Source organism: Bubalus bubalis, chromosome 16 (assembly GCF_019923935.1).
Source record: "Bubalus bubalis isolate 160015118507 breed Murrah chromosome 16, NDDB_SH_1, whole genome shotgun sequence".
In the NCBI taxonomy this organism is placed as follows: domain Eukaryota; kingdom Metazoa; phylum Chordata; class Mammalia; order Artiodactyla; family Bovidae; genus Bubalus; species Bubalus bubalis.
In genome coordinates, this window is record NC_059172.1 from 57,533,954 (window position 1) to 57,544,501 (window position 10,548).

Sequence of the window (10,548 nt, forward strand, 5' to 3'; positions counted from 1 at the left end):
ATGTAAGTGAAATCCTGCACCGTGTGTCCTTTCGATATTGGCTTTTTTCCCTTCAGTACAATGTCCTTGAAGTTTGTTCACATCACTAGTATGGTGGGTCTTTTGTTGTTGTTGTTCATTTTTTTGAATGCATAACTCATCTTTTTATTTATTTACTTTTGGCTCTATGGGGTCTTCATTCCTGTGTGCCAGCGTTTCTCTAGTTGTGCCAAGCAGGGCTGCTCTTCGTTGGGGTGCACGGGCTTCTCGTTGCGGTGGCTTCTCTCGTCGCGGAGCGCAGGCTCTAGGTGCACGGGCTTCACTGGTTTTAGTGCTTGGGCTCAGTAGTTGTGGCGCATGGGCTTGGTTGCGCCACGGAATGTGGACTCTTCCTGGACCAGGCATCAAACCTGTGTCCCCTGCATTGGCAGATGGATTCCTAACCAGAGGACTACCAGGGAAGCCCATCACTTCAGTAGTTGTTTTTTTTTTCCCCCCAAAAAAGGTGTGTTTCCTTCAATATGAAACTTGGTCATTTCTACCTCTGCCTTTATATGTGCCGTTTTCCCTTCTAGAGTACCCTCTACCAACACTCTCTACCAATCTTATTCCCTTCCTCAGAGTGTATCTCACAACTGAGTGCCTCAACCTGTCTGCCTCATCTCTGTTCTGGCATCAGTTATGTGGACCTCATACGACGTCATTTTCCACTTGCAGGTAGAAGGCAGAGGCCGTATCCAACTTATCTTTACATTCCCAGCATCTAGTACGGTGCCTGAAATGTAGGAGGTACTCAGGAAATTATTTTTTGGATGAATGAACGTTGGAAATGGCTCCGTTTGTTTCTTGTCTTGTGTCTTGGTTATGTGTTGCCTTCCCGACTGGACTCTAAATTATAAACTTGAAATCAGCAAGGGCACTCCCTTTCCTAGTGTACACAAGGTTCAGTCAGGGTTGCCAAAGATACTTGTATGCACCTTTGTGTTTGGTGGGGTGAAGTGAGGGCGTAAGTATCTGTGGGGCTGGTTTCCCAGCTGCCCAGCCTGACTTCCCACAGTCAGCAGGATGGACCTGGACATGTCGGGACTGAAGACCCTGGAGCACGTGGCCGTGACCGTCTCCATCACCCACCCACGACGTGGCAGCTTGGAAGTGAAGCTCTTTTGCCCCAGTGGCATGATGTCCCTTATCGGCGCCCCCCGCAGCTTGGACTCGTACGTACTTGTGCCCCTACCTTCTGAGCTCTCTTTGCAGCGAGGGCCTTGTCCAGGAAAAGATCTGGGAGGAGTAGACACTCGCCCTGTCCTTAACTCCCCTGGCGTTGGCTTTGTGACCTGCTTTGTTCAAGTGCTTACAGCGTGCTTGGCACTGCACTTTACGTATGTTTTCTTCAGTCCTTGTAAGAACGATGCAGAGGGACTTCCCTGGCAGTCCAGTGGCTAAGACTCTGGGCTCCCAGTGCAGGGGGCCCGGGGTTCAATTCCTGGTCAGAGAACTAGATCCCACCTACCGCTCTGCACGACCAAGAGAAAGACGATGGAGAGTAGACTTTGTAACCTCCTCTTACAAGTGAGGAAACAAGTCGTAGGCCTAGTAAGCGCCTGAGAGAGTAACAGTGAGCCTAGATCTACAGGACTCCCAAGCCGGTGTGCTCTCCACTTTTGCTTTTTCTACTTCACCACGTTGACACGTGCCCCTCTGCTCCTAAGATCATCCCGGGGCAAGGGCCAGCACTTGAGGGCCCCTCGTGGCACCCTCCTGATTGGCTGTAGCTCAGACCATAGCTGCTACTACAGTAAGAAAGTGCTCCTGGGCAAAGGGGTCAATTCCCTGCTCCACACCTTCCTCTGTCTCCTGTGTTCTTGCCCCAGGGATCCCAACGGCTTCAATGACTGGACCTTCTCCACGGTGCGGTGCTGGGGGGAGAGGGCGAAAGGGACCTACAGACTCGTCATCAGGGATGTAGGTAAGCCTGCCTGCCTCCCAGCCAGGGCGCTGCCTTTCACGAGTGTTGTCTGTTCCTCCTGATCTCAGAGTCCCCACAGAAAGTGTCCCAGGTGGAACACCTAGGGTGCCATCGGACCATAAGGGTAGCTGCCAAGAAGTATGCCCCATCCACAGAATGGGCATTGAGACCTGTTCGTTAATTGTTCATTAATACTACCTCTCATCTTCCTTGGCAAAGTGACTGATCCATTTTTCCTCAGGATAGCAACACAAATTCCTTGTTGAAACCACATTTCAAGTTCTTTCACATATAACCATCCTGCGGCCAGCCCTGGTAGGCAGGTAAGGGCAGGACTAATTTTCACCATTTTTTTTTTTAAAACTGAGGCCCACCCAAGGTTTGAAGTAACATATGTGAAATCATACGGTATTTTAAGGAGAAAATTGGAAACTGAACCCAACCCTCCCAATTTCTCCCAAATTAGGTATACATCAGGCTTTCCTCATAGCTCAGTTGGTAAAGAATCCTCCTGCAATGCAGGAGACCTCGGTTGGATTTCCTGGTTTGGGAAGATCCCGTGGAGAAGGGAACAGCTACACACTCCAGCATTCTGGCCTGGAGAACTCCCTGCCTGTACAGTCCACGGGGTCGCAAAGAGTCTTTGACTCTCAGGTGTACCTCACCAGACCGGTAGTCTTCGGACCTTTAATTTAGCAGGACTTTTTTTTTTTTTCCCCAAGAAAAATCCCAGCTAAAACCCTAAAACATGAAAGAGGAAAAATTTCTTAGCTTTGGAGTGCTCCCTTTCACCCTTCCCCTTTCCATTCCCAAGAGCACCCGAGAGGCAGGTCTGCAGAACCCTGGGGTCAGTGGGACAGAGTTAAACGACTGTGGCCGCCCACCCATGCAGTCTGAGTCCCTCCGGGTGGCAGGGCGGGCGGGCCTTCTGCCGTCTGGCCAGCCGCGAGGCCAGGCTCACGGACCACCCTGCTTGCTGCCCTAGGAGACGAGACGTCCCAGGCCGGCGTCCTCCGGCAATGGCAGCTCACCCTGTATGGCTCTGTGTGGAGTCCAGTAGACATCAGAGACAGACAGAGGTAGGTGTAGCCGTGGGCGTCAGAGGGCCGGGGACCTGGGGGTGGAGGATAGGGAGGCCACCTAGGGAGCTCCGCTCCTGCGTCCCCTGTTTGCTGTGGGACCTCGCCCTGTCCAGCTGGCAGGCAGGAGGATGGGCAAGGCAGGCAGGCAGAGGAACCAGGCTGAGTGGGGCATCGTTGTCTCCTCTCTGCTCCACAGGCTGCTAGAAAGTGCCATGAGTGGGAAATACCTGCACGACGGCTTCACGCTGCCCTGCCCGCCCGGGCTGAACATCCCCGAGGAAGACGGTTACACCATCACCCCCAACACTCTCAAGGTGTGGGCAGGCAGGGGTGCCCTGGGGTGTTGTCCTCGGTGGGTGACTCAAGGCATCTTGGGAGCGATGGATTGGGCAGACCTGGGTCCCCATTTTCCTGGCTAACTCTCTTGTATGGGGGGACAGAGGGTGTGGCTTGGGGGTGGGAGAGGCAACCCCCAGAAGGAGAGAGAGTCTCTGAGCTCACTGTTCTGGGCTGAGAAAGGCTGCAGGCTTCCGGGAGAGCAGCCCTACATAGGTGCTTGCCTTTCCCCCAGACCCTGGTGCTGATTGGCTGCTTCACCGTCTTCTGGACCATTTACTACACGCTGGAAGTATACTTGAGCCAGAGGAATGTGGCCTTTCACCCAGTTTGTCGGAGTGGACCGTGCCACTGGCCCCAGCGAAGCCAGAAAGCCAAGGAGGAGGGGACAGAACTAGAATCAATGCCCCTTTGCAGCAGCCAGGATCCAGGTGGAGTGGGGCTGGAGAGCGAGGGCTCTCCCACCACCTCAAGGCTCCACGCCCCAGACCTGCTGAATCAGGGGGACTGGAGCATGTCCCAGAGCAGGGGTGCCCTGGACGTCCCTCAGCTCCTGCCCCCAGACCTGCTGCAGGGGAAGGAGGCGCAAATGTGCTGACCTGGGGCCTGACAGCCACCGTGGGATGGGCTTTCACTTCCTAAGACTAGGAGTGTGGAAAGCTGCTTCCTAGTTCTGGGAGCTCTGGGCAGAAAGCAGTCCGGGTGCTTCCAGCTGGGACCAGAGGCCTGAAGACGCCCTCTGGCTAAAGACCATGCTCAGGGAGGGCATGGGCCTGCAGAAGGTCCAGTCAGCAGAGCAGCGGTGCCAGAGAACAGGCTGGCAACAGTCGTGGAGCCTTCCTCCAACAGAGTAGGAGCTTTTGGTGAGAAAGTCTCAGACGACGGACTAGGGCTTGCTTCTCCAGGGCAGGCCAGCAGTGTGCTTCTCCTTGCTTCTCCAGGGCAGGCCAGCAGTGTGGGTCACCCAGACCCTCAGCACACATGGCCAGAAGAGCATCTCAGCAGAAATGTCACTGGGGTCCCTTGGGAAGAGGGCTTAGGGGTGGAAGCTGGAAAGAGCCCCCGGATATGCCTGTCTGTTTAACGACCCCGGGGCCAGAAACCGCAGCCCTTCCCTCTCTGCCCCTCACTGTCCAGCCTCAGCCTTGGACTTGGCCATGTTGGTTTGGCAATCAGCCCCTAACTCAGCACATGTGCCCTGAAAGCAGCTGCCTGCATCAGCCCTGATCAGCAGAAGCCCACCTTGAGCACGCCCCTGACCCCTTTGTCCTGAAGGACCAGTACAATGCACCTGGCAGGGCTGTGGATGGGCACGGCCCCCAGGCCCAGGCCGCTCCAAAGGGGCATCTTCGGCAGGTCTGCCACCCCATCTTCCTCTGCAAAGTACTCAGGGAAATGGCCGTGCCCACCGGAGGCCGGCCGGCTGCCTGGCAGGCTGCGACTTCCTCCCATTCTTGGCCTCCTCCCCTCTGAGCGAGTTGGTTGATTGGAACTTTGTTTTTTTTAATGCTTACGATTTGGTTTTCTCTTTCCACAGCAACATTTTGTTGAATTTTTTCTGCACAGCTTTTCCAAAATAAAAACCTTCCTTCCACACAGTGTCGCCCTTTGCCCACTCCTTTCGACCACCTCCCCAAAGCTAACACAAGTCACCAAGCTGCCCCTCTTTCCCTTCAGAACTGTCATCCATGCCCCTCTTCCACCCCCTGAAATTGTGGAACACATGAGAACCCGAGCTGCCTGACTGTCCCCCGCACTTACTTCTGGAACCAGAACCAAAGCAACCAGGGCAAATCAGACTCTGGCAGCCAGGCCTGAGAAAAAAATTTATGTATATTTTTTTTTCTTTTTGAATTTCAACCCCCCAAATATTCCAGCAAAAAAAAAAAAAAAAAAAATCAAGGGAGGTTGGGCTGGATCTCCTTCTATGAGCATCTGCTTCCAAGGAAGACAGTGGACTTGCCCATGCCCAGGCTACCAACAGCCCACGTCTCCCCTGCTCAGCCCAGGATGGGGAGACGGCAGAGCTGGTGGGGGAGCTGGGAGGTGGGCCGGGGGAGCAGTGTTTTGGGGTCAGGAGTTGGGCTGAGGCTGAGGGGTGGGGGCAAGCTGCCCAAGTGCAGTCACCTTTGCTCAGTGACGGAGCCTCGAAGCTTGGCCGGGGCTGAAGGAACTACACGGCTGTGTGTGAGGCGGGCGAGGCAGGATGCTGTGGCCAGCGAGCTGGGCAAAGGTGGGGCTGGGCGCCGGCCCTCGCCCTCTTAACTGATGATCTGCCGGGGCCGCCCATAGCCCGTCATGCCAGCCTGCGAGGCCCCTCTGTTGCTGCCCATCTGTAGGCCAATGACATGCTTGCCCTCCTGCAGCTGGCTCTCTGTGAATTCCCTCTTATGCTCCTGGGCTTTCCTAGGAGAGGAGGAACCAAGACAAAGACTTGCTGGGACTGTGTGTTTGCCATCTGCCTTTGGTTTCCTCTGTTAGTCCTAGCCCCATGCCATCCCCTCCCGCCTCTATGGCTCTCATTTCCTTATTGCAGCTGCCCCGCAGCACGGGCTGGGAAGACTGGCTCAGACAGGAGGGTAGAAAGGGAGGAGTCAAGATGTACTATGGACCCACTTCCCCCACCCTAGACCTTCACTGTGTACCTTTCCTGGCTTTCTGCTTCCTGTAACCACTGCACTAACCGGCTAGCCCCCCTCCTGTAGAAACCTGAGCTTAGCGTGCAGGGAACCCCTGGTGGCCACGTACTTCATAAACCAGTTGGGATCTCCACGGTAGTGTCCATCATTCTTGGTCACTGCCAAGCTGCCCAGGGCCATCAAGGTCCTCTGCACCGCAGCCAGGTCTTTGCCTGTGAGTAGGAAGAGAGGAGGGGAGACAGCCTTTAGGACTATGTAAACAGAATCCAAGGCAGAGCCAGCCTGTGCCCCTCAGAAAGATGGCCAACCCGGGGGCAAAGGTGGTCCTGAAGTCGAAGGGGGCGCAGAGATCCCACCGTGGGAATGGGATTCTCCTGGTGTATGCCACTCCTGCTGTGCAGACCCGTCATAGTGGCAGGTTGGATCATCCCTCATCCCTGCCTCCGCATCCTGTACACCTGCCTCGTCCACCCGTCTCCTCTCTCTACCTTCAAAGAGGTCAACAGTCTGGAACATGTCAGTCTTGGTGACACCATAATCCTCAGCTGCCTTCAGGAACTGAGCCACCTGCTCCATCTGCTTGAAGACCATGGAGGGCGGGTTCTCGGGCACCTTCACTGGCTTGGAGCCATCAGGATACAGGCTGTTGACCAGCTTGCTCAGAATCTGCCAGGCAAAGAAGGCAGCTGAGGACTCAGCTTGGGGTGGGGGTGGGGGGCCCTGCTCCATGACGGTGGCACGATGGCACGACCCTGGCCCCTGCCCCAGGTGTCACTCACCACGCCGTTCTTCAGCCAGACCTGGAAGCCCAGGCGCCCGCGGTCGGGGCGCCCCACATCGGGGCCGCACTGCATTACAATCCACTCCACCAGCCGCTCCTCCAGCTCCTCGTCATACTTCTTCTCGATTTTCGACTGCACTTCCCGGCTCATGCCATAGGAAGGACCCTTGTTGGCCATGTTGGTGGGGAACTAAAGCAGCACAGGCCAGAAGAGGGAGGGGGTCAGGGAGTCAGAGAACAGCTCTGCTGTCACGGGTGCCTGGCAGGTCTTGTCTTCCAGCTCTGAGGATCGGGGGAGTGGGGAGACCACTCTAGCTCCATGGCACTTACCTGGGCTAGCTCGTCCCCTCAGTCCAGGAAGCCTCTCTGAACTTGGAGACTAAATTTTTGGCAGTCTAGAGCAGAAGTTAGTAAACTGTTTGTAAACTGTTAGTAAACCAGATAGTCATTTTACTGACAGTCATATTTTAGGCTTTGCAGGCCATAAAGTCCCTGCCATTGTAGCCTCGAAGCAGCTTTGGGCAATATGTAAACAAGTGAGCATGGGTGGGTTCAAATAAAACTTTATTTACACAAACAGATGACAGGCTGCATTTATGGGTTTGACAATCCCTGGTCTAGAGCACCCTTTCTTTGCTAAGATTGGTGACAGGCACTGGAGAGGTCTTTTGGAAGAGACCACATTGACCCTCAAAATGAAGCCAGCAGATGTCTTTGTCCAGTGAGGTGTGAGGTGGTTTGGTGCCTCTGCCTCAAGTTATGGGGTTCCCTCCAACTCTCAGTTCTCCCAGAAGCAGGAACGCCAAAGCTCCAGCTCTTTGTCAGCTCAGCTCAGCCTCCAGCTGACAGCTACAGAGGCTGAAGCTTTCCCACCCCCTGGTAAGGGCTAGGAAGCCAGCAAGCCCAGGAGCTTTTGGCCAAGAGGTTGTATTTCCCCAGAGGAGCCAGATGTGTGAGGGCTGCCAGCCGGTGCACCCACCACCCTGCCTGGTGAGCTCAGGCTCTCACCACCGTGGTGGTGAGTTCTCCAGGGACGTGAGCCCAGCATTTGCCAAGCAAAGCAGGGAAGCCCTCCCCAACCTGTGGCCCTAGGGCCCAGGGCTGGCCCCACTCAGGACCTCCCACAAGTGGCAGGGGAGCAGTGGGAGCAGGGCCAAGCAGGGAGGCTGCTGAGGAGGCTTGGGTGTGACCGGTCAGGAGAAACCTGAGCTGGCCTCAGGTATCACGTGGCGCCAGAGCTCATCGGAAGAGTCCTTTGAAAGAGGAATCAAATGAGGCCAAACCATTCCCTGGCCTCCGAGAGGTCAGAGATTGGGAGGGAGAGCATGGTCTGAGGATAGAGGCAGTCACTACCGTGTTCCCCCAACTCCCTCTCCTGTCAGAGCTGAGCCCCTCTTCCTCCCCACTCCCATGGAAGGCAGTGGACATTATTACTTCACAGGGTCCCAGCTAAGCTGCCAAAACCCACTTGTCCGGCCCTTCCTTCCCCATGGCTGACGGCTTTCCTGAGCTCTCATGCCCCGTCTGTGCAGGGAGGATAATGTATCTACCCCAGAAAACTGGGAACATTCCAGAAGGCCCTGTCTGTGATGACCCAACACATGGCCTGTCCCTCAGTGAAGCTCCTTAAAACACTGGTCTTTTGCCCCCAGAGCCGGTCTCCTGGTATTGACCCAAGAAAGCCAGCCCCTGACCAAGCGGTAAAAAGCAGTTTCTCCAGCTCCAGGCTCCACCCCTCTTCATAATCATATTCCCTGAGGGGATTGCAAAGTTTGGGAGAAGAAAACAAAAGAAAGGCTCCTCTAAATTCCAGCCACTTGGCCCCTCACTTCTCCCTGAGTCTGCTTCCTTATTTGTAAAGTGAGGGCTGGACCACCTCCGAGGATGTGGTTCTCAGAGCATCCCAGCCAGCGATGCCAAAGAGCCCAAAGGCCAAGTCCCTCCCTTCCCCACCCTGCTGTGTCTCATCCCTGCTTCCCGAGGACACCTGGGCGAATCAATGAGGTCAAGACACACCAGCAGCTGGGACCAGGGGATTTCAGCCCATATGCTTCATCCAGGCCTCCCACCCACCCGCCTCCTCTTAGCTTTCACCACACCATCCCAGGCAGGCAGGAGGCACCCCATGGTCCGGGCCCCACCCCCACCTCCTATGTCCTGCCTTTCCCTCCCCTCTTCCCCCCTTTCTGCCCCTCCCCACCCCCAGACCTCGCACTGGGCCCATGAGGAACAGGGGCCAAGCAGAGTGCGTCTCCCACCCCCAGCTTCCAGCCTCAGGAGATTCGGGACAGTCAAGGTGGCAGGGCTCACAGTGACAAGGACACAAACTTGCAGCCCCGAGATCTAGAGACGACATTTGGATTGATCAGAACCAGGGAGGGAGATGAAAGACACCCTACCCCCACCCTCCTCCCTCCTGGTGGAGAGCCTGAAAGCAGAGGGTTCCAAGAAGAATCCTGCCAGGCCCTCTGACAAAGGCCTCTCCAGGCCCACCTTGGAGCTGCTGGGGAGGGGTGAGGGGAGACAGCGGCCCACCCAGGGTCTTTCCAGGCAAAGGCTCCTAGGACAGAATGGACAGGGAGCCTGAGGCTCTGCCTTGACCCCCCACCCCCGCCCTGTGGCTCCATCAGCCTCCCCTCCCCGGAGAAAAAAAACAAGCCCAGCTGCCAAGAGGCGGGGGCAGCTCCTCCCAGCAGGAACCCGGAAAACCAGGGTTCTCTGCTGGACTGCTGTGCCCCCCTGTCTTCAGAACAAACAAAACAGGACACAGGACAGGCACAGGAGCGGTGGCTTGACTAAATTCTGGGGTCAGGGGAGACCTGTCCTACCCACCTACCCTTTGAAAAACAACCACTAAAGGAAACGCCAGACCTCAGGAGCAGGCCCTGCCTGGCCCTGTCTGCACCGCCCAGGCCATCACGCCAAGGCTCTTGGCAGGCCACCCCCATCCTCTGCTGGTGGGTGACCTCTGCCTCAGGGTATGGAGGGAGGTGCGTGCCTGGAGAGTCGGGTCTCTTACTGTCCCCACATCCTTCCACCCTAGCCAGTTCCAGAAGACAAGAGCTTGGTGGTCCTTCCCACTTCCTCAGTGGCTACCCAGGGCCTCTCCTAGGCTGCTCAGGACCTGGGGACCCAGCAGAGGGTCACTGCGCTCCAGCCCTGGTGTACCACACACCCCCTTCACCTCCTCCGACATCCTCCTGGCCTGGCTGGATAGCAGACAACAAGCCTTGGGTCTAAGCCGACTCCACCTTTGAGCCCATCACACCACACGTAGGGTGACTATGGCTGAAAATGGGGTGCCTCCCTGACCCCAGTTTCCCAGGTTTCCACCATCAATCCTTCTGCACCAGCAAAGTCTCCCTGGGCATCTCAATTGGGTTCAAGGCTGCCCAGTCTAAGAGGTACGGGACTCTAGTAACCCCTTCCCACCCAGCAAGCTAGGACCACCTCTGCAGGTGGAGGTGGGGAGTGCACGCTGAAGAGGGTGGGCTTCCCCCTGCCTGGGAGCCTGAGAGTTCTGCCTGCGATACACCCACTGCGACCTCCAACTGCTGAGCCCCAGCCCAACTCCCCTCCAGACCCCGGACAAATGCACTTACAGGGGTTCCTCGGGGCTCTCTGGAAGGCGTGAGCTCTGTCTGGACTTGGACAGACAGGATGGGGCGCTGGCTGGGTGAGGGGTTTAAAGGGCTGCCACGGCGATGATGTCAGCCTCCCCCCTGCTGACTCGCCCCGGCCCCCTCCTGTCCAGAGGAAACCGGC

General features: G+C 56.4%; 2 protein-coding genes across 7 annotated transcripts in view; one reads left to right on the forward strand and one right to left on the reverse strand.

Annotated features, from left to right (window-relative positions):
* PCSK7 (proprotein convertase subtilisin/kexin type 7) overlaps positions 1-4,966 on the forward strand; it is a 28,415-nt gene extending 23,449 nt beyond the window's left edge. For 3 of the 6 annotated variants that reach the window (XM_025266837.3, XM_025266838.3, XM_044929715.2), the window contains 6 exons: positions 601-696; positions 1,037-1,193; positions 1,851-1,945; positions 2,931-3,024; positions 3,224-3,341; positions 3,599-4,966. In XM_025266837.3, coding sequence (XP_025122622.1) covers positions 601-696; positions 1,037-1,193; positions 1,851-1,945; positions 2,931-3,024; positions 3,224-3,341; positions 3,599-3,961 — 923 coding nt within the window. In that variant the 3' untranslated portion in view covers positions 3,962-4,966. Of the gene's footprint in view, positions 1-600; positions 697-1,036; positions 1,194-1,850; positions 1,946-2,186; positions 2,269-2,930; positions 3,025-3,223; positions 3,342-3,598 lie in introns of those variants that run through there. The other 3 variants (XM_006044727.4, XM_006044728.4, XR_006545396.2) reach the window with 2 other exon arrangements.
* A 212-nt stretch (positions 4,967-5,178) lies between these two features.
* Positions 5,179-10,524, reverse strand: TAGLN (transgelin). The gene is made up of 5 exons (XM_006080843.3): positions 10,386-10,524; positions 6,782-6,973; positions 6,491-6,668; positions 6,112-6,214; positions 5,179-5,769 (listed from the first exon to the last, which is right to left on the reverse strand). Exons 2-5 carry the CDS (start codon positions 6,959-6,961, stop codon positions 5,625-5,627), a joined length of 606 nt encoding a protein of 201 aa, XP_006080905.1. The 5' UTR covers positions 6,962-6,973; positions 10,386-10,524; the 3' UTR covers positions 5,179-5,624.
* Positions 10,525-10,548: the final 24 nt, after the last annotated feature.